At 44.0% G+C, this 21,345-nt stretch overlaps 1 protein-coding gene across 2 annotated transcripts; it reads left to right on the top strand.

Annotated features, from left to right (window-relative positions):
- Nucleotides 1–9,448: 9,448 nt before the first annotated feature.
- On the top strand, nucleotides 9,449–21,345 carry LOC122870102 (zinc finger protein 37-like). 2 transcript variants are annotated; one of them, XM_044183881.1, is made up of 10 exons: nucleotides 9,449–9,907; nucleotides 10,359–10,427; nucleotides 11,902–12,055; nucleotides 12,486–12,616; nucleotides 12,758–12,999; nucleotides 13,471–13,622; nucleotides 13,905–14,035; nucleotides 14,142–14,386; nucleotides 16,030–16,142; nucleotides 17,958–21,345. In XM_044183881.1, the coding sequence occupies exons 1-10, from the start codon at nucleotides 9,655–9,657 to the stop codon at nucleotides 19,228–19,230; spliced, it is 2,763 nt and encodes a 920-aa protein (XP_044039816.1). In that variant the 5' UTR covers nucleotides 9,449–9,654; the 3' UTR covers nucleotides 19,231–21,345. The 2 variants fall into 2 exon arrangements, with proteins under 2 accessions (XP_044039816.1, XP_044039815.1); XM_044183880.1 differs by having other exon boundaries at nucleotides 9,451–9,907; nucleotides 17,955–21,345.

Here is a 21,345-nt window from a genome sequence, read left to right as displayed (position 1 = left end):
ATAATTATTTAATTAAATAACTGTTATATAATGATGAATAATATACCTCTACTGCATCAGACCCTCCGATCCATGCTTCTCTCTGATCACGAGTGATCCTCACTATCATCTTCTGAATTGCACGGTACTCCTGAATGTTGTGCACAGATGCAAGGTTTCCACCCATGGACAGACAGTTTCTCTACAGCGGAGAAAGAAGAAAACTCTGTAAACGATGCCAATTAACTGAGTGTAGAAAGTAGTGAACAGAATAAACGTAGTGTAGAAGCCTCACTGAATAAAGATAATCCTGATTACCTCAGCCTGAGGCCAAGTCATGATTCGTGGAACGTAGAGGAAACAGCGACGGTAGAGCCCAGTCCAACCACCGCGACAAAATGTGGACCTCTTGACAACATGACCCTCTGCTGAAGTCAAACAGACAAGAGTGGATAATGAGTCCACAGTAGTCTTTCTGTTTGTTTACAGGAGAACATCATGACGAAGTGTATTTTAGTGCAATCCTGGAAAAGTTCCCACTGACCTGTTGAGTCGGTAGAATTTCCGGCCTCTGCGTCTGGACGAGCTGCACAGTTTGACATAGCAGTTACTGATTTAAGTTGTCTGCTGTTGTCATTGTGTGTTTATGAATGCATTCAATTTCTTTCTCTGTACATGCATAATACTCATGTCTCATATATTAGATTTACAAATGTACAGAAATATGTACTCACCTTGGACAATAGTTCCCGCTGTCCCAGGTTCATCCCCTGCGCCTGGAAGAGCAGGAAGGACATTTTGACCCTCCAGTGAGTTAATTTCTTCATTTACCCTTGTTGCCGTGTACAGACAAATGTACATAAGCTCTTGCTCTTTCACATTCACTCACGTATGGACTAAAACTCACCAGCAGCTGTGGTCAGAGCCATCAAGGCACAAAGAAGTGCAGACACAGTCAGCATCTTCATGGTGGAGATGATGCAGATGTCAAAGATGATGATTACCTTTAATAAAGACAGACAGGGACGTGTTAGTATTACTCCTCCAGGGAAGAGACGACCTGCAGTGGCAGTTAATTCAATATATAATGACAGTTTGTAAGCAAACCTGCTGCAGAATTCCTCGTCAGCGTCAGTAGCTTCAGTCGTCCTGTGTGGAGGTGCTGAACAGGAGAAACACCAGCTCTTATATACAGTGACTTCTCGTGCCGTCCCTCACAAAACCAGGAACTAAAGACACGCACACTGAAAACACACATAGAAACTCAAACTAAAATACACGTCAACAGGCATCATGTTCACTTGTTTGCATATTTTTTGTAACCAAAGGAGCTGTTTTATGATGACTAAATAAACATGCAAGATAATTTTCATTTAAGTAAGTAAAGCTTTATTTTTATAGCACTTTTTAAAACACAGTGCTTCACACGTGCAAGAAAAATATAAATGAATAAATAAAGTAAATATAAATTACAATATAAAAGACAGGGATGGAGATCTATACAAAGGCTTGTCTATAAACAGTAGGCGATTTGAGAGGGACGAGGGGGGGGATGCCATCCCCCTTGTTAGCAAAATGGCCAAAATCCTTCCCCCTTGTTAACCTGCTCAAAAGATGCTCTGTGCTTTGTCTCGCAGTGGCGCTTCATAGTGTCGCTTTTAATAATTGATCTCAGATCATATGAGACACACTGCTTATGATTCAGCAAATCTGATAGTTTGGGGAAGATAATTCTTGGGGTTGGGGTTAAAACAGCGAAGGCGCGATCACCTTTTGTTTTGAGGTTGGAGCGGGGGACGGACAAAAGGCTGAGATCGGGGGATCTGAGTGGTCGAGGAGTGGAATGAGGAAGGAGATCAGAAATGTAACAGGGGGCGAGGTCATGCAGAGACTTATATGTTACCAACAACATCTTGTAGTTCATTCTGAATTTTACAGGAAGCCAATGGAGGGATGCATGAACAGGGGTAATGTGGGATCAACAGCTGGCAGCCTGAAAGCTGCGTTTTGGACCAAGTGTAAACGATTTAGAGCAGCTTGACTGAGGCTCGTGTAGATGGAATTACAGTTATGTAGACAGGAGAAAATTAAAGTCTGAATTAATAGTTAGATTTCTGCTTTGGTGGCAGCTTAGCGGTCATGGAGGGAGGACAGTTTCAGGTTATTGGGTTTGGGGCGTCTCCTCCTTGAACCGCCACCTTAACGTGGTGGAGGGGTTTGAGTACCCGAATGACCCTGGGAGCTATGTTGTCTGGGGCTTTATGCCCCTGGTAGGGTCACCCATGGCAAACAGGTCCAGGGTGACGGGTCAGACTAAGAGCGGTTCAGAAGCCCCCTATGAATTGTCAATCAAGGCCAGTTACGCCGCCCGGATTGGCGCTACCGGGCCCCACCCTGGAGCCAGGCCTGGGGTGGGTGCTCGACGGCGAAGCGCCTGGTGGCCGGGCCTTTTCCCACGGGGCCGGCCGGGCACAGCCCGAAGGAGCGAGCGCGGGCCGTCCTCCCGTGGACCCACCACCCGCAGGAGGATCCGTAAGGGGCCGGTGCAGAGAGATCTGGGCGGCAGTCGAAGGCAGGAGCCGCGCACCAGATCTCCGGACACAGAAACTGGCTCTAGGGACATGGAATGTCACTCGCTGGGGGGGAAGGAGCCTGAGCTTGTGCGGGAGGTTGAGCGTTACCGGCCAGATATAGTCGGCCTCGCCTCCACGCACAGCCTGGGCTCTGGAACCCGTCTCCTCGAGAGGGGCTGGACGCTCCATTTCTCTGGCGTTGCCTGCGGGGAGAGGCGGCGGGCTGGTGTGGGCCTGCTCATAGCCCCACAGCTCAGCCGCCACGTGTTGGAGTTTACCCGGTGAACGAGAGGGTCGCGTCCCTCCGCCTCCGGGTGGGGACAGGTCTCTCACTGTTGTGGCGGCCTATGGGCCGAACGGCAGTGCAGAGTACCAGGCCTTCTTGGGGTCCCTGGGAGGGGTACTAGATAGTGCACCGCCCGGGACTCCGTTGTTCTACTGGGGACTTCAACGCCCACGTGGGCAATGACAGTGACACCTGGAGAGGGGTAATCGGAAGGAACGGCCCCCCTGATCTGAACCCAAGCGGTGTTCAGTTGTTGGACTTCTGTGCTAGTTGCAGTTTGTCCATAACTAACACCATGTTCAAGCACAAGGGTGTCCATCAGTGCACGTGGCACCAGGACACTTAGGCGGAGGTCGATGATCGACTTTGTTGTCGTATCATCTGACCTCCGCCGCGTGTCTTGGACACTCGGGTGAAGAGAGGGGCGGAGCTGTCAACCGATCACCACCTGGTGGTGAGTTGGATCCGCTGGCAGGGGAGGAAGCCGGACAGACTTGGCAGGCCCAAGCGTATCGTGAGGGTCTGCTGGGAACGTCTGGCGGAGCCCTCTGTCAGCAGGGTCTACAACTCACACCTCCGGGAGAGCTTCTCCCAGATCCCGGGAGGCTGGGGACATTGAGTCCGAGTGGACCATGTTTTCCACCTCCATTTGCGATCGCGGCGGCTCGTAGCTGTGGTCGCAAGGTTTCTGGTGCCTGTCGCGCGGCAATCCCCGAACCCGGTGGTGGACGCCGGAAGTAAGGGATGCCGTCAGGCTGAAGAAGGAGTCCTATCGGGCCTTGTTGGCTCGTGGGACTCCCGAGGCAGCTGACAGGTACCGCAGGCTAAGCGTGCTGCAGCCCGCAGGCGGACAGAGGCAAAAACTCAGGATTGGGAGAGGTTCGGAGAGGCCATGGAGGAGGACTATCGGTCGGCCTCAAAGAAATTCTGGCAAACCGTCCGACGGCTCAGGAGGGGAAGCAAAGCTTCACCAACACCGCACGGTGCGGGTGGAGAGCTGTTGACCTCGACTGGGGATGTTGTCGGACGGTGGAAGGAATACTTTGAGGATCTCCTCAATCCCGCTGTCACGTCTTCCGAAGAGGAAGCGGAGGCTGGGGACCCGGAGGCGGACTCATCCATCACCCTGGCCGAAGTCACTGAGGTTGTTGGCAAGCTCCTTGGTGGCAAGGCTTCAGGGGTGGATGAGATCCGTCCTGAGTATCTTAAGTCTCTGGATGTTGTGGGACTGTCTTGGCTGACACGTCTCTGCAACATCGCGTGGCGGTCTGGGACAGTGCCTCTGGACTGGCAGACCGGGGTGGTGGTCCCTCTGTATAAGAAGGGGGACCGGAGGGTGTGTTCCAATCACAGAGGGATCACACTTCTCAGCCTCCCCGGTAAGGTCTACTCCAGGGTACTGGAGAGGAGAATTCGTCCGATAGTCGAACCTCGGATTCAGGAGGAGCAGAGTGGTTTTCGTCCCGGTCGTGGAACACTGGACCAGCTCTATACTCTCCATCGGGTGCTCGAGGGTTCATGGGAGTTTGCCCAACCAGTCCACATGTGCTTTGTGGATCTGAAGAAGGCATTCGACCGTGTGCCCGGGCGCTTTGTGGGGAGTGCTCTGGGAGTATGGGGTCCGGGGCCCTTTGCTAAGGGCTGTCCGGTCCCTGTATAACCGGAGCAGGAGCTGTGTTCGCATTGCCGGCAGTAAGTCAGACCTGTTCCCGGTGCATGTTGGACTCGCCAGGGCTGCCCTTTGTCACCGGTTCTGTTCATAATTTATATGGACAGAATTTCTAGGCGCAGTCAGGGGCCGGAGGGAGTCCGGTTTGGGAACCACAGGATCTCATCTCTGCTGTTTGCAGATGATGTCGTTCTGGTGGCTTCTTCAAACCAGGACCTGCAGCATGCACTGGGACGGTTTGCAGCCGAGTGTGAAGCAGCTGGGATGAGAATCAGCTCTTCCAAATCTGAGGCCATGGTTCTTGACCGGAAAAAGGTGGTTTGCTCTCTTCGGGTAGGTGGGGAGTCCTTGCCTCAAGTGGAGGAGTTCAAGTATCTCGGGGTCTTGTTCACAAGTGAGGGACGGATGGAGCGTGAGATTGACAGGCAGATCGGTACAGCGCCTGCAGTGATGCGGGCGCTGTATCGGACCGTTGTGGTGAAGAAGGAGCTGAGTCGAAAGACAAAGCTCTCGATTTATCGGTCAATCCACGCTCCTGCCCTCACCTATGGTCATGAGCTCTGGGTAGTGACCAAAAGGACAAGATCGCGGATACAAGCGGCCGAAATGGGCTTCCTCCGCCGAGTGGCTGGGCGCTCCCTTAGAGATAGGGTGAGGAGCTCAGTCACACGGGGGAGCTCGAGTAGAGCCGCTGCTCCTCCACGCCGAGAGGAGCCAGCTGAGGTGGCTAGGGCATCTGATCCGGATGCCTCCTGGACGCCTCCCTCGGGAGGTGTTCTGGGCATGTCCCACCGGAGGCGGCCCCGGGAAGACCCAGGACACGCTGGAGGGACTATGTCTCTCGGCTGGCCTGGGAACGCCTCGGGATCCCCCCGGAGGAGCTGGAGGAAGTGTCTGGAGCGAAGGAAGTCTGGGAGTCCCTGCTTAGACTGCTGCCCCCGCGACCCGGCCCCGGATAAGCGGAAGAAAATGGATGGATGGATGGATGGGTTTGGGGCGTGGTTATGGCAGAGGTGCGTTAATCCACACATCACTTCAGGACCAACGAGAGTGCACCCCACAGATCTGACTTGACTAAACTGAGATTAGCAGAACTGTCTTGAAGTCACAAACCCTCCAGACTAAACTATTTCTTCGTTACGGTCACTGCCGCAAACACAGAGAAACACATATATATGTTTTACTTATCTAGCTCTGTGTGTTTCTCAGTGACACCTGGTTCAACTCCAAGAGATAATTAATTATTCAGTTAACTCCAAAAAACAAACTAAATACAAGTTAAAGTATAGTTTTTGATGTCCATCCTTCAGTTTCATGGCAAATATATTTTGAGTTCATCAGTTAATGGTTAGCCATACACAGTATTAAATTCAGTTCGGTTTTATTTACAGTGGTGTTTGCCCTCTTCCTGATTTCTGAATCCTATTGAGATGCTGTGGCATGACCTTAAAAAGGCAGTTCATGCTTGAAAACCCTCCAATGTGGCTGAATTACAACAATTCTGCAAAGATGAGTGGGCCAAAATTCCTCCACAGCGCTGTAAAAGACTCATTGCAAGTTATCACAAACGCTTGGTTGCAGTTGTTGCTGCTAAGGGTGGCCCAACCAGTTATTAGGTTTAGGGGGCAATCACCTTTTCACACAGGGCCATGTAGGTTTGGATTTTGTTTTCCCTTAATAATAACAACCTTCATTTAAAAACTGCATTTTGTGTTTACTTGTGTTATCTTTGACTAATATTTAAATTTGTTTGATGATCTGAAACATTTAAGTGACAAACATGCAAAAAAATAAGAAATCAGGAAGGAGCAAACACTTTTTCACACCACTGTATATAGCGCCACTTCATATCAGAAGTTATCTCATTGCACTTTTCCTATCGAGCAGGTCTAGACCGTAACTCTTGATGATATTATTTACAGAGACCCAACAAAAGCTTTGAGTATTGCTTATATAGTTTTGATTAATAACTTACTGATGCTGTAAATGTACAGTTATATCAGAATTACATACCAAAGTGATTTCTGTCTGAAACTATGTGGTGATGTTGTACAGAACAATGTCATCATTTCCCTGGAATATTTACACAGTGTCTGTCTACTTCGTGATGCATCATCACTCATTTTACTTCTGTATTTCTTTTCTATCGCTACTGAAGGAACAAAGCGACATGAACTGGAGCTGGATTGTCTCTGAGGTCTTTAATTAATAAAAGCAGACTGAATGTGTTATGAAAAGAATGATTTTGAGAACATTATTCTGCAGAGTGAACTGTTCTTTCTTGTCTTGTGCAGAAATTATAGTCTCAGGCATTGAAACAAGCTGGTCTGTGAGTTTGTATTAAATATCTCGTTTTTATGGGTCTAACTTCCCAAAGAGCTCCAGCTATAATACCAAATAATACTGTACATCATCACTGTGGGGAGTACCTATTGAAAATTTCTGTCCCACAATAAATAAATTAATATATATATACGTTTCCAAACTTTGACTATGGTGTTACATGAAAAATAAAAAATATAACATCCAAACGTCACACATCTTTGGTTTTGCTTAATGGTGCCAGCATGTGGACATACTAAGTCATGAAATATGACTGACACCATTTCACTTAGAGGACGTTAGAGGACTGTTGATAAAACATTTCTGCTGCTGAAATGTATAACGTCCTCTAAGTCATGTAATTTTGTCCACAGGCATGAACGCCACTGTCATTTTGTATTTCTTCTATATCATTTTCATTGTTTGGAAATACATTCATGGTTGCTACACTTGACTCAGCAAACACCACTGTGAAAGTCCAGCCAGCCCTGAATTATGTTTTATTTTTTATAGCACTGAGCAAATGTTTTCTTTAGGAGATATTAAAGTTGACTTTGTATTGGACTGCTGTCAGATGAGCCTTGTTCATCATGTGAGACGGAATCAGGACGTTGTTGGGCGACACCATTGCTGGATCAATTCCAGTGAAATGAAACAATGAGTCATTTTTCCTCAGTTAAAATAAAACTAGCTATAAACTCTGATATCATCAGTATCCGTATCAGTACAAGTACTGCGTCCCTGAAGAACGTTAAAAACCCCTCCCCCGGTCCCTGTCCCCCGCCATATCTTTTTTTATTTTAATCCTGTTCAGCACTTTGGTCAACTGTGAGTGTTTCAAATGTGCTATATGAATAAACTTTGACCTTGACCTTCCAGTTGGTTTCGTATAATATTCTGTATAGTGTCCTGAAAAACTCAACAGCAACGTCTCTTTCCAGAAATCATGACCCAGTTACTCCACAGACCTTGTTGTGAGCAGTTTCTTGTAGGAACTATCGGTAGAAAGAAAATAGTTCCTACATGAAACTGCTCACAACAAATCTGAGGATTATCTTGAGTAACCTGGTCAGGATTGAGTTTTTCAAATGTATTTTTTTGGTGCTTTGAGCTCCACAAGCCAAGCGCCATATAGTCGCATTATATTCAGTATTTTCAAAAGTCTTGGGGATCATCAAGACTTTTGGGAAAATACTCTGTGGACTGACGAGACAAAAGTTTAACTTTTTGGAAGGTGTGTGTCCCATTACATCTGGTGTAAAAGTAACACTGCATTTCAGGAAAAGAACGTCATACCAACAGTAAAATATGGTGGTGGTGGTGTGATGGTCTGGGGCTGTTTTGCTGCTTCAGGACCTGGAAGACTTGCTGTGATAAATGGAACCATGAATTCTGCCGTCTACCAAAAACTCCTGAAGGAGAACGTCCGGCCATCTGTTCGTGACCTCAAGCTGAAGCGAACTTGGGTTCTGCAGCAGGACAATGATCCAAAACACACCAGCAAGTCCACCTCTGAATGGCTGAAGAAGAACAAAATTAAGACTTTGGAGTGGCCTAGTCAAAGTCCTGACCTGAATCCTATTGAGATGCTGTGGCATGACCTTAAAAAGGCAGTTCATGCTCGAAAACCCTCCAATGTGGCTGAATTACAACAATTCTGCAAAGATGAGTGGGCCAAAACTCCTCCACAGCGCTGTGAAAGACTCATTGCAAGTTATTGCAAACGCTTGACTGCAGTTGTTGCTGCTAAGGGTGGAGCAACCAGTTATTAGGTTTAGGGGGCAATCACTTTTTCACACAGGGCCATGTAGGTTTGGATTTTGTTTTCCCTTAATAATAACAACCTTCATTTAAAAACTGCATTGTGTGTTTACTTGTGTTATCTTTGACTAATATTTAAATTAGTTTGATGATCTGAAACATTTAAGTGTGACAAACATGCAAAAAAGTAAGAAATCAGGAAGGGGCAAACACTTTTTCACACCACTGTAGATGAGAAATAGTCTCAGTTTTCTTCTTGCAGAAGAAACATAAGGGGAAATAGCAGATTTAAAATGATATGAGGTGATTCCAGTGATAGTGTATATGCAGAATTATAATATAAATCTCTTTCATTTTGTTGGGGACCGAAAATTAGTTAAATTCCACCAAAAAAAAACAACAGCTTCATTTTAATGTTGATAAACGTGTTTCCCTTTGTTAGTTACTCACTCACACCAAACCATATTCATGCTGCTTATTTGTACACCGATAAATACATAACCTGACTTTAATCTAATTCAACAGTAATTTGTGGATGATTTTAAATTCATCAACAAAATCAACTTGAACTGGTGCGTTCATATTCGTAGTAGATTTCAGTGTTTTGAAACTGTAGATATCGATTTCCGAGCTGTCGTAAAGCTGAAAAAGAGATAAACGTTGATTACTAATAAGTTAATAAAAGAGAGTTAAAGGTAACAACATAATAATAATATCTCAGCTTTGTAATATTTAAATATTCAAACAGTTTTTTACAACAAACATTTTGCGTCCGGTGTTTGTGAAACTAAATGACGCCATCACCAGGCTAATAAATGGCTTGGAAGCCTGAATAAAAGCTGTATATTTAATGGGTGCATTTTGTATAAAAAACACTTTATTATATCTATGAGGGAATTAGAAAAGTTAAGGAACGACGTTGTGAACTGTGTCTGCTACACCTGCGCCGTTGTTGTTTCTCGCCGGACACCATTTGTAGCTGCACCAAAACCCGGAACAACACCGTCCGTGCAAATGTGCAAAGGTATTCTGCGTAAAATCAGACCTGTGAGAAGAAATTAAAGATGTTTTACTGGATGGAGAGGAACAGTGGCGGCTCTGAGACACTCGACAGTCTCAGCAACGTGTCTAAAGCGGAGATCCTGAGAGGAATCGTCACCGAGAAACTGACAACGGCCGCGCAGGAAATCTTAGCGGTTGTAGAGAGAACCGTAGCCGGTTACGAGGAGGAGGCTTCGGGCTTCAGGCAGGAGATCCACCGGCAGAGGAGGCAGCTGGAGCTTCTCCTGCAGCCTCGGGTCAAACTAGAGAGAAGAGGTCAGTGGGTGAATCAACTCTGAGTAATAAACAGCACCGTTACCTCCAGTCAAGAACGCTCTGTTATGTAAAGTTGCGGAACTTCATTTAAAAAACAGCTAATTTAAAGTTTCTTTGCTCGCTGATAAACCTGCAGACGTCGGAGGACATGAAGTGAACACTCACACACATGGTCATGATGTGGTTTACAAATCGGCGTGCAGAAAGTTATTCTAACTGTAGTAAATTAAGTCAGGTTTCACATTTGGCTCATGGGCCCTGCTGTCAAAATGCTAATATGGAGAAATAACTTGCTGGACTTTGATTGCATATGATTACCGAATCACTGCCGTGGTTCTGTAGCATGTGCGTTTGAAGCTGCAATGAAAACACATGTTTAGGGAACATTTTTTTTAAATTTATCAGACTTTCTTTTACTTTTCTTACTGAAATCCCACCGCCCTGACCCCAGATGTAGAAGGCCATGAGGTGGATGTTGTGAGGGAGGAGGAAGAGGAGCAGCAGCACACACAGCAGTCAGGTAAGTCTTCACCCTTTCTTCTTAAAACGTGTTTATAACATTTGGGGGAAAAAACAAACCGAATACAGTTAAGAACATTTAGAAGAACAGGTGAAATGTAAAGTTTTTACCTGTAAAACCAGAAAAGGCAAAATCTTATTAAGATGTTATGTGCGCTCGCCAGTGTAGGAGGAAGTATTCAGATCCTGAAGTAAAAGTACTAATACCACACTGTAAAAATACTCTGTTACAAGTAAAAATTGAAAGTGTTGCTGCAGTGAAAGTGTGAGAGTGTGATCAGGAAAAAGCCCTTAAAGCATTAAAGCAGTGCAGCGTCCCTGTGGCTGCTGTGCTGTTATATATTCTATCATCAGGTTATTATTCCTCGTGCATTAATGTAAAGCAGGATGTTGCTGCTGCAGCTGGTGGAGCTGGAGCTCATGTTGAACCGGTTTGTGTCGGACTGCAGCTGATGATGCTTTTCATTCTGGATCCATCTGCCGATTCTTTTCTCTGTCGATCCGTCGATCCATCGATCGATCGGTTTGGAAAACGGTGAGAAACGCCGTCACCGGCAGTCCGAAGCTCGACGTTATTAACAAACATCACAGTTATTACAGTCGTTCAGAGGAAAAGCAGCAGATCTGCACATCTGAGGAGCTGCAGCCAGGAAGGGATTTACAGGAAAAACGACTTCAAACATCAAAACAGCTGCTGATTCATTTCCTGTCAGTCGACTAATCGATTAATCGACTAATCGTTTGTGTAAAAATCTGAATCTGTAAAGTAACTAAAGCTGTCAGATAAATGTAGTGAAGTAAAGTGAGACGTAGAAGAAGAAATTAAAGTACAAGTACCTCAAATTTGTACTTAAGTAAATGTACTCACTACTGAAATTGTGCAGTTGAAGTGTTTAAAATAGTGAAAGAAGTGAAAATAGAAGTGCTGAATGAAGTTGCAGTGTCAGTTGAAGTGTAAACGCTGAGTTACGTTGCGGTGAAAGTGCTGAAGGGAGTTGAAGTGTAGGTGGTAAATTGAGCCGGGAGTGTTAGTCATAGTTTATTGACTGAAAGTATTTAGAATAAAATGTGTATGAACAGTGGGAGATGTGGGAGTTTGTAGTTTATTTAGTTTTTCTGCCTTATTTATATTTGTTATATTTTATGTTTAATTTTTTAATGTTTTTGTAACATTTTGTTTTTTTAGGTTAAACATTTAGCTGCACCTTATTTATAAACCGTGCTCTGCAAATTATTATTATTTTTTTAAAATATTTAATTATTCCAATAAAGAATAAAGAAAATTAATTAATCATTTAAGTAATTTTTTGTAACAATAAAAAACTAAATCTTCAGTTAAGTCTCCTTAAATGTGACGATTTATTACATTTTGAGTTTTGGACTGTGCTCTGTAATTGGCTCTTTTTATTTTCCGCTGTTTTTATAGACCGATTAATGAAAATCAGTTACCTGCAGTCTTATATTGACATCTCCAGGTGTGGAGGACACTGGGAGCCTGGGCCTCTTGTGGTACGGTGACGACGAAGAGGGTGATGGTGGAGATGAAGACCAGCAGCTGTCGGCAGGACCAGCAACGAGCTCCAGACAGAGACAAGATCTGAAGGACCCAGATTATCAAATACCACCAAGGTCAAACATCCCAGTACCACCTGAGACTACAGCTTATTAAAAATGTTCACTATATAGCCAAAAGTATGTGGACACCCCTGTGGTAAAACCTTTGTATGCTCCTGGTCTGTTTTTCCTTGTTTGGGTCTTTTAGTTCCAATGAAGCATGTTAGCTTAGCATGCTAGGTAGCCTAACGAGTGTAATTTTATGTGCCTGAGTAATGGGTGGAATTTGCAACACGCCCACTGCTTTTGGTGACTTTTCGTCTTACGGTTGTTGCTGCACGAACAGTTTTAATCGAGAAGAAGAAGAAGAATGAGAACAACAACAACGGGGCTCCATAATACAGTGACGAAGTCGACTTGAACCCGTCAGAGGTGATGTAACTATATTAAACAGTAAGCTGTCTGTTATTTTGCTATTAACCTGCTAACAATCTTCATCCTGCAGGTTAATTTCCCCCAGCGGCCAGTCTGACAGGAGAAGGCCAGGAAGACCTCGGATCAGTGACACACAGAGACATCTAGATCTCAGGATCCGCATCCTGGAGGACTCGCGGGCCGATGTGCTCTCGAAAAGGGGTACGTTTGAAAGACTGTCACTCTGCCGTGAAATATCCAATACATAATGATTGATTGGTGACTGACTTCATAAAGTGTCCGTACAGAGGCTTCTGTTGGAAAGATGAACTTAACCACGCGATTATTTTTTCTCTGTTTCAGTGTATAAGAAGTACCCGCTGCAGGAGCTGCAGTGTCCTCGTGGCCTGCAGGAGGCGGACTTCCTGGACCTGCTGAGGTCCACCTTCCCTCAGCTGGCTGCTGAGAAACCTTTTGACGTCTTCACATCCGACAGGACGAGGAGACTCCAGCCTCTGAAGGTAAAGACGCTGACACCGGAGGAGATCTACAGGAGCATCAGGCTGACTGGAGCCGGAAACTCTGCCCTCTACATCCGACTGAAGGTAGTTTGATTCAATTCAAAATAGGTTACAATAACATCACCTGTATGTCTTCAGTGTCCTCTCTCCATCCGTCAGTGCAGCTACAATTTAGGAGGATCCCCAGATTTGGGAGAATTAGTCCGCCAAGGAATGTTTGTGTTTTAATCCAATTAATAAATAAATCTTTAATATGTAGTTTATTAAAGCTAAATATCAATGAAATCAAAGGGATTGTTCCCCAAGTGTAATTTGATGAAGACGGGGCAGTTTTTCTTGTCTGTCAGGGCATTTTAATAATATTATTTCTAGCAGAATATATAATAAATATATGTTCTTTTTGCCCATTTGTCTATTCGTGTTGATATAATTGTGATTTCTGCCAGGTGGGGCAGTTTTACTTGTGTGGTGGGGCATTTTGATCCAGACAGGGCAGATTTTCTGCTGTATCAATATAAGAAGGCCTGTCTGCTTATTTTTTATTTTTTGTTACAGACCGGAGAGGATCCTCAGAGCAGCAGTGAAGACCCTCATCCTCTACAGAGACGAGATGATTCACAATCCAGCTCCGCCACAACGTCAGCTCATCAAACCCAAATGTACACCAGTGAACTAAAAACTAGAGAGGCCGACATATCTGCTCACAGGTATGTGCACAATGGCCGGTTTTTATTAGATGTCTTAGTTGTCTTTCAGAAATAATGTTAATTTCAACAAATCTTTGTGCCAAATGCAATTTGTCGGCGGGATTTTCAGTTTTTTTCTCACAGGAAAAAAAAAATTACATTTCCTACAACTGTGACTTCATGAAGCACAGTTAGCAGAGAGAGTTCACCCTTTATTTTCATTTAAAAATATGTCTTAATAATAACACTCATAGATGACTGCAGGATAATCAGATATTGTGTCTTCTGTCAATTATCTCTCAGGTTATTGTCTCCCAGAGATTCGTTTGAGAGGAGGCGGCGTGGTAGACCTCGCCTCGGAGAAGAACCGACTCACCACTTCCTCAAAGTCTGCATGCTGGAAGATTCCCAGTCAGACGTTCTCTCAAAAAAAGGTGAAGATGAAAGATGTAATTCTGAATGGACGAAATGTTGAGTGTGTTGGATGGATGGTTGTTTAAGGATAATCTGGAACTCCTGGTTTCTTTTTCTCTGTTTCAGTGTTACTGAAATCCTCCATACAGGAGGTGAGGTGTCCTCGTGGCCTGCAGGAGGCGGACTTCCTGGACCTGCTGAGGTCCACCTTCCCTCAGCTGGCAGGAGACAACAAACCTCTAGACGTCTTCAAGTCCGACAGGAGCAGGAGACTCCAACGGCTCAAAGTGAAGACGCTGACACCGGAGGAGATCTACAGGAGCATGAAGTCCACCGGGGTGGAAAAGACGCTCCTCTACATCCGACTGAAGGTAGATACTGTAGTACTATCCATTTCTTATACCACATACATGTCCCTGCTCTGTTAGGCTCTGTTGTTGATACTATCTGAGGTTTCATCTGAGATAGTCAAAAAAAAAAAATAAAAAAAAAAATTAAGGGATATTATTATTATTAAGGGAAAACAAAATCCAAACCTAAATGGCTCTGTGTGAAAAAGTGATTGCCCCTCCTATTAAAATATAACTTAACTGTGGTTTATCACACCTGAGTTCAATTTCTCTAGCCACACCCAGGCCTGATTACTGCCACACCTGTTCTCAATCAAGAAATCACTTAAATAGGACCTGCCTGACAAAGTGAAGTAGACCAAAAGATCGTCAAAAGCTAGACATCATGCCGAGATCCAAAGAAATTCAGGAACGAATGAGAAAGAAAGTAATTGAGATCTATCAGTCTGGAAAAGGTTATAAAGCCATTTCTAAAGCTTTGGGACTCCAGCGAACCACAGTGAGAGCCATTATCCACAAATGGCGAAAACATGGAACAGTGGCGAACCTTCCCAGGAGTGGCCGGCCAACCAAAATGACCCCAAGAGCGCAGCGACGACTCATCCAAGAGGTCACAAAAGACCCCACAACAACATCCAAAGAACTGCAGGCCTCACTTTCCTCAGTTAAGGTCAGTGTTCATGACTCCACCATAAGAAAGAGACTGGGCAAAAATGTCCTGCATGGCAGAGTTCAAGACGAAAACCACTGCTGAGCAAAAAGAACATTAAGGCTCGTCTCATTTTTGCCAGAAAACATCTTGATGATCCCCAAGACTTTTGGGGAAATACTCTGTGGATCCTTTTGGAAAGTGTGTGTCCCTGGCGTAAAAGTAACACCGCATTTCAGAAAAAGAACATCATACCAGCAGTAAAATATGGTGGTGGTAGTGTGATGGTCTGGGGCTGTTTTGCTGCTTCAGGACCTGGAAGACTTGCTGTGATAAATGGAACCATGAATTCTGCCGTCTACCAAAAACTCCTGAAGGAGAACGTCCGGCCATCTGTTCGTGACCTCAAGCTGAAGCGAACTTGGGTTCTGCAGCAGGACAATGATCCAAAACACACTAGCAAGTCCACCTCTGAATGGCTGAAGAAGAACAAAAAGAAGACTTTGGAGTGGCCTAGTCAAAGTCCTGACCTGAATCCTATTGAGATGCTGTGGCATGACCTTAAAAAAGCAGTTCATGCTCGAAACCCCTCCAATGTGGCTGAATTACAACAATTCTGCAAAGATGAGTGGGCCAAAACTCCTCCACAGCGCTGTAAAAGACTCATTGCAAGTTATCACAAACGCTTGATTGCAGTTGTTGCTGCTAAGGGTGGAGCAACCAGTTATTAGGTTTAGGGGGCAATCACTTTTTCACACAGGGCCATGTAGGTTTGGATTCTGTTTTCCCTTAATAATAACAATCTTCATTTAAAAACTGCATTTTGTGTTTACTTGTGTTATCTTTGACTAATATTTAAATTTGTTTGATGATCTGAAACATTTGACAAACATGCAAAAAAATAAGAAATCAGGAAGGGGGCAAACACTTTTTCACACCACTGTATATTGTTATCCTTTTTAAATTAAACCAGCATTAGTTTTAATTTTCAGCCTTTTTTTGTTAACTCTTGTAGACAGGAGAGGAGGAGGAGCTTCACCTTTTACAGAGAAACGATGAGGCCGCCACTGATTCTTCGTCCACTGATGCTGTGATGATAAAAAATGATGAAGCCAAGCTGAGCTCAAGGTAATTAGTATTGTTTTTGTTTTCGTTCTTCTTCTTTTTCTCGATTAAAAGTTTTCGTGCAGCAACAACCGTAAAATGAAAAGTCACCAAAACTGGCAGGTGGGTTGCAAATTCCACCCATTACTCAAGCACATAAAATGACACTCATTGACCACAAGGTGGCGCTATATCAATAAACTTTACGTTTCTGCAGTTATCTCAAACAGCTTGGCTTAGGGTCAAAATTCTTTCACCATTTTAATGTCTCGCATCTTTGCTCCAATGGTCTTCTGCTCTAAAATGGTCAAATTATCAAGAACTACTTTTGCGAACTCGTCAGAAACCGCTAGGTTATAAGTCCTGAAACTTTGGCAGGATAATCTACGGACTTCGCTGATCTAAAGCTATCAAGCAAATTTCAATACGTCATTCCGGTTTATATTTTACAAGTCAATCAATTTTTATCAAAATAGCTCATTTTCAAAAATTTGCAATAACTTATGAACGCATTGAGATATCAACCTAAAATTTGAGACAAACGTACAGTTTTCACTTAGCTTACGTCTTAAAGCGTGTTGCGCCGCACCTCCAGGGGGCGCCACTAATGCAAGAAGTTTATATCTTGTAATCAGCTACTTAGATTAGTAAAAATTCGGTTTGCAGAAATTTGATTGCTTAAAGTGGGCATGACTTATTACAACAAATTTACATTTCTATACAATTCACATTCTAAACTTCAAAAAATCAAAATAAATCAGCCTACGGAGCTGAAATCTTAACAGCACATCCACTCAAATGTGACAAAAGTTTGACTCACTGCAGCTATCACGTTTCAAATGGTGTTCAGATCGGTCAAACGATGAGTCCGCAGTGACATTCGGTGTCTTGCATTAATTTCTACTGAAGGCACAGCATTTTCTTTTTTTGCTCAGTATTGATCAGAAATCACCAAAATAACACATACTTATTTTCAGAGTTTTCTCACCAACATTTTGACTGTTGTAAGCGTTTTAAGTTTAAACGGACAAAAATACCCCAGTCTGTCACATGTGATGTCATTGCCTCAAGTTGTGAGAAGGTGTGAGGAAACGTCGTCTCCCCAGTGGCGCCTTCTGTAAGACGCCTTCTCTTGGAATGTAACTAAGTACATTTACTCAATTACTTTACTTAAGTACAATTTTGAGGTACTTGTACTTTACATGAGTATTTCCATTTTGTGCCACTTTCTACTTCTACTCCACCACATCTCAGAGGGACATATTGGACTTTTTACTTCACGACGTTTATCTGACAGCTTTAGTTATGTTGCAGATTCAGATTAATTATCCAAAATATTATCATAATATGATATATTATTATAGCTGCCACCCATCTTTACCAGCTGCAACATTAAAGTGATGGACAAATGAATGCATCAATGATTATAATCAAATAATATAATATACATTAAATTGAAAGAGGAGCGTCTGTTTTTTTTTTTGACGGTATTGAAAATCATACCTTTGGGATTTCTGGTATATCGTAACAGCTTGATACCGCCCAAAACTATTTTCTTCCTCATAAAACATTTGAAAGAATTTTTTTTAGGTATTTTAAATCCCAACATTGTTTACATCCATGTGTACTAGCTGGAAGTCTTCTTCTCCCCTTCGTGCATGAGAAACAAAACCGCTCCAAAGTGCTACAAGAGGTCAAAAACTCTACAGCGAACCTTGTCATAATTTCTAATGCAGTATTTCATGTTCAGATTTGGCCCAGATTAATGGGAGCATGGCCGACTCTTAGACACTACATATATCTACAACAAAGTAATGTTTAATTTTTCCTCCACAGCAGCCCTGTTCAACATGTGGATGTTCTGTCCAGCAGCTCAACATCACAGCAACAGAACATGGACAAAGAGGAAGATGATGATGGAGATGCTGCTGAGAGCCAAGTGGACTCCAGCGATGGAGATGACGCATTTGATGGAGACGACGACTGGAAACCCGATCCTGAGCTGCAGTCGTCAAAGATGAGGCGGAAACGAGGGGCCAAAACGTCTGGTGTGCCAGAGAAGTTGATTAGGAGAAAAAAAACGCCCTGTAAAGTCTGTGGAGTTTGGTACAGGATACTGGGCAGTTTGATCAAACACTCCTGGAGTCACGTGGAGGAACCACAGTGTGTCTGTGGAGTGTGCGGAGAACATTTTGTATCTGTGGACGAGTTAAAGGGACATCTTAGAAATTATCAAAAAACTCACGACTGTTTAAATTGTGGAAAGTCTTTCCTCACCATCACTGGCCTCAACTCCCACACCAATCTACACACAGGAAACAGGCTGTTTAAATGTGATGTTTGCCACAAAACCTTTACTTACATGTCGAGCTTGAGTATTCACCGTTGGGTCCATGTGGCAGATAAACCACACAAGTGTGATATTTGCCCGAAAGCGTTCGGTCTGAAGGCGCAGCTCAGAGCTCACAGCAAGGTGCACACAGGTAGAGACAAGTACCACTGCAATGTTTGTGGTAAATCTGTCTACGATCTGCGATCTTTAACCCGCCACAAGACGACTCACTCGGGGGAGAGGCGTTACGGCTGCGAGGTTTGCGGGAAGCGTTTCAAACTTCCCGGCACGCTGAAGTCACACGAGAAGATCCACACCTCCAGAGACCGGCCGTACCTCTGCCACATCTGCTGCAAAACGTTTGTGTCAAACGGCAGTTTAACAACTCACATGAAAACACACAGCAACGAGAGGCCGTTCATCTGCGTCATATGTAGCAAAGGCTTCATATCCAACGGGAGGCTGAAGGGTCACATGCGCGTGCACACCGGCGAGGCGCCGTACGGCTGCTCGGACTGCGGTCGCTTCTTTAAACACAAATCTCACCTGAACAACCACGTGAGGAGCCACCTGGGCATCAAACTGTTTGTCTGCGGGGTTTGTGGGAAAGCGTGCTCCCGCCAAGAACACCTGACGGTCCACATGAGGACCCACAACGGGGAGAGACCGTACCAGTGCACTGTCTGCGACAAAGCCTTCACTCAGAGCCACTGTCTGAAAACACACATGAGGAGCCACCAGGGGGAAGAAGACCCGTTCCTGAACGCACCCACGTCCTGAAAGACATGTTTTATCAGCCTGTGCTGTCTGAAACGTGATGATAGGGGGCGTTTTGATGGGGCTAGGGATCGAACCTTGATTCTTCTGTGATGCCGACCAACATGTGTCTAACATCAAACGTCTGCTCTGATTTGTAAACTTGTTAAGTTGTTCTTCCATCACACAGTCGCTGATTTTAATACTTTTTCCCGTTTTAGAATATTTTGTAATAATTAGTAAGTACATTTGTATACAGTAGGAATTGACGATAATTCAATATTATCCCATCGGCTGTCAAGTGGAAGTGTTTTGTGATGATGTGATTATATCACGTAATCATTTTATAAACTTCTGCTGCCGAAATTAATCATCCAAAGTAGGGATATCCCGATCCGATCACTGAAGCAACAAGCACTCTTTTTAAAAGAAGAGAAATGTCCTTGAGACAGCGACAAGGCCAAAAAGATTAGAGAGGGTTGATATTTCCAAATGATGTGAATATTTAAAGCGGCTATAATGGACATTTCTATAATAACAATGTATAAATTATAATTAACAATATGAAAGGTGTCTGGTAGCGACGAAGCTACAGAGGATTATCAGCTGAATCTGCAGCTCCACTCGGCTTTACGGAGCTTCATAGTGACTTTCAGCTCATTGTTTATCTGCCCGGCTGCAACTTTACTGCTCTGGTTCACTCTCGCGGCTCTCATAGTGTCGTTTTTAGAGAAAGGGTTGTATAAACATAGCCTGGGAACCAGACGAATTTGCCGAGCTCATGTTTCATTTGCTCTGGCGGATGCATCTGGCCGTCCCTCCCATTCAGAAGGATTTCCACCTGTCCTGCATGCGGTCGGGCCAATCACAGCCGTTTATCTAATAAGGGGCGGGTTTGATAAGGTGACTGACAGAGGAGCATCACCAGTCCAGATTTGAAGTCACACGTTTCGCTGCTCTGATTGGTTGATACAGCGCAAGGCACCAGACTCACTTAACTCAGATCAAAGTGTCAAACTAGGCAGCGCTGATCAAATATGAATCCAGGTTCTGTTGCTGCGTTACCTGTTTCAACCGCCCCGACTTGCATGTGTCGCTCAGCACGTTTCGATGCTCTGATTGGTTGTAGGTCTTTCCAGTTGCGTCCAGAGGCATTTTGGTCGGCGCCCGTTGATAACGCCCCCTGGAAATCAAAAACGAACTGAGAGGTTCCTGACCAAAGCTGTGTTAACACCAAACGCGTTACTCGCGTGAGTTTGACCGCCACATCATATGTTTACTTGCGAGTAAATACAACCTGCAAATATTCACCCTTTCTGGCTCACTACAGCAGTATGAACCTAAAATATACTGATTTTGCTGTGATTGAATTGCAATAAACGGATCAAAGGATGCCGAAATAACTACATCATGATGCCGATTTGTAAAAAGTCTGAATTCATGCTTTGTCAGGTCTGTCCGCAAGACGACAAGCAAACAACTTTTAAAATGCTTGTTTTCTGAATGGAGTTCGGATCGATCAGAGCTAATGCTATTGCTAACTTGGGTCATAGTAATATACATCTGGTCTCTATATAAATATGTAGTAGCTATCATAGAGCTTCTGTTGCCCACAGACGGCGGTGATAGTGGAGGTCGGCACCTCGAGTTGAAGTGCTACAAACGAGTTAAATAGAAGAAAAAAATAAAGACGTGGACTACATACTAAGTGTTACCCAAATATTAATTTGTAATTTTCAGATTTGAAGGCAGTAATGACATTTAAGTACATTAAACCAGGCTCAGTGTTATCAAGGGTTTGGTGATAAGTCTGATCTGGTTTGGAAGAATCAATAACGAGCATTTTTGGCAACAAAAGAGAGCTGGGTACCGCCACTGATTTCCCATATCGATTCGGTTAGGGATATTTCAGTAACAACACCAATTTTGCTTGGATATGAAAGAGATTCCGAGAGAACTAATGCTGTGAATTGTACGAGGAATCCTCTGATGGTGCATTATTAAAAATATGAATGTTTACATTAAGAATTGACCCTTTAAATCACCTGTAACAGAGCTGATGTTTCCACTCAGACGCCCCAGTGTTTCCCCGACGATTGTATTATAAATAAATATATAGATATTAAGGAAAAAGCTTAA

This window comes from Siniperca chuatsi, linkage group LG22 (assembly GCF_020085105.1).
Source record: "Siniperca chuatsi isolate FFG_IHB_CAS linkage group LG22, ASM2008510v1, whole genome shotgun sequence".
Classification (NCBI taxonomy): domain Eukaryota; kingdom Metazoa; phylum Chordata; class Actinopteri; order Centrarchiformes; family Sinipercidae; genus Siniperca; species Siniperca chuatsi.
This window is presented reverse-complemented; position numbering and strand designations above follow the sequence as displayed.

Excerpts from the sequence above, each read along its gene's own strand:
- LOC122870102 (XM_044183880.1), top strand. The coding sequence starts at position 9,655 with ATGTTTTACTGGATGGAGAGGAACAGTGGCGGCTCTGAGACACTCGAC. Across the intron at positions 14,036-14,141 it reads AGACGTTCTCTCAAAAAAAG|TGTTACTGAAATCCTCCATA; the intron begins GTGAAGATGAAA and ends TCTCTGTTTCAG. Across the intron at positions 16,143-17,954 it reads GAAGCCAAGCTGAGCTCAAG|CAGCCCTGTTCAACATGTGG; the intron begins GTAATTAGTATT and ends TTTCCTCCACAG.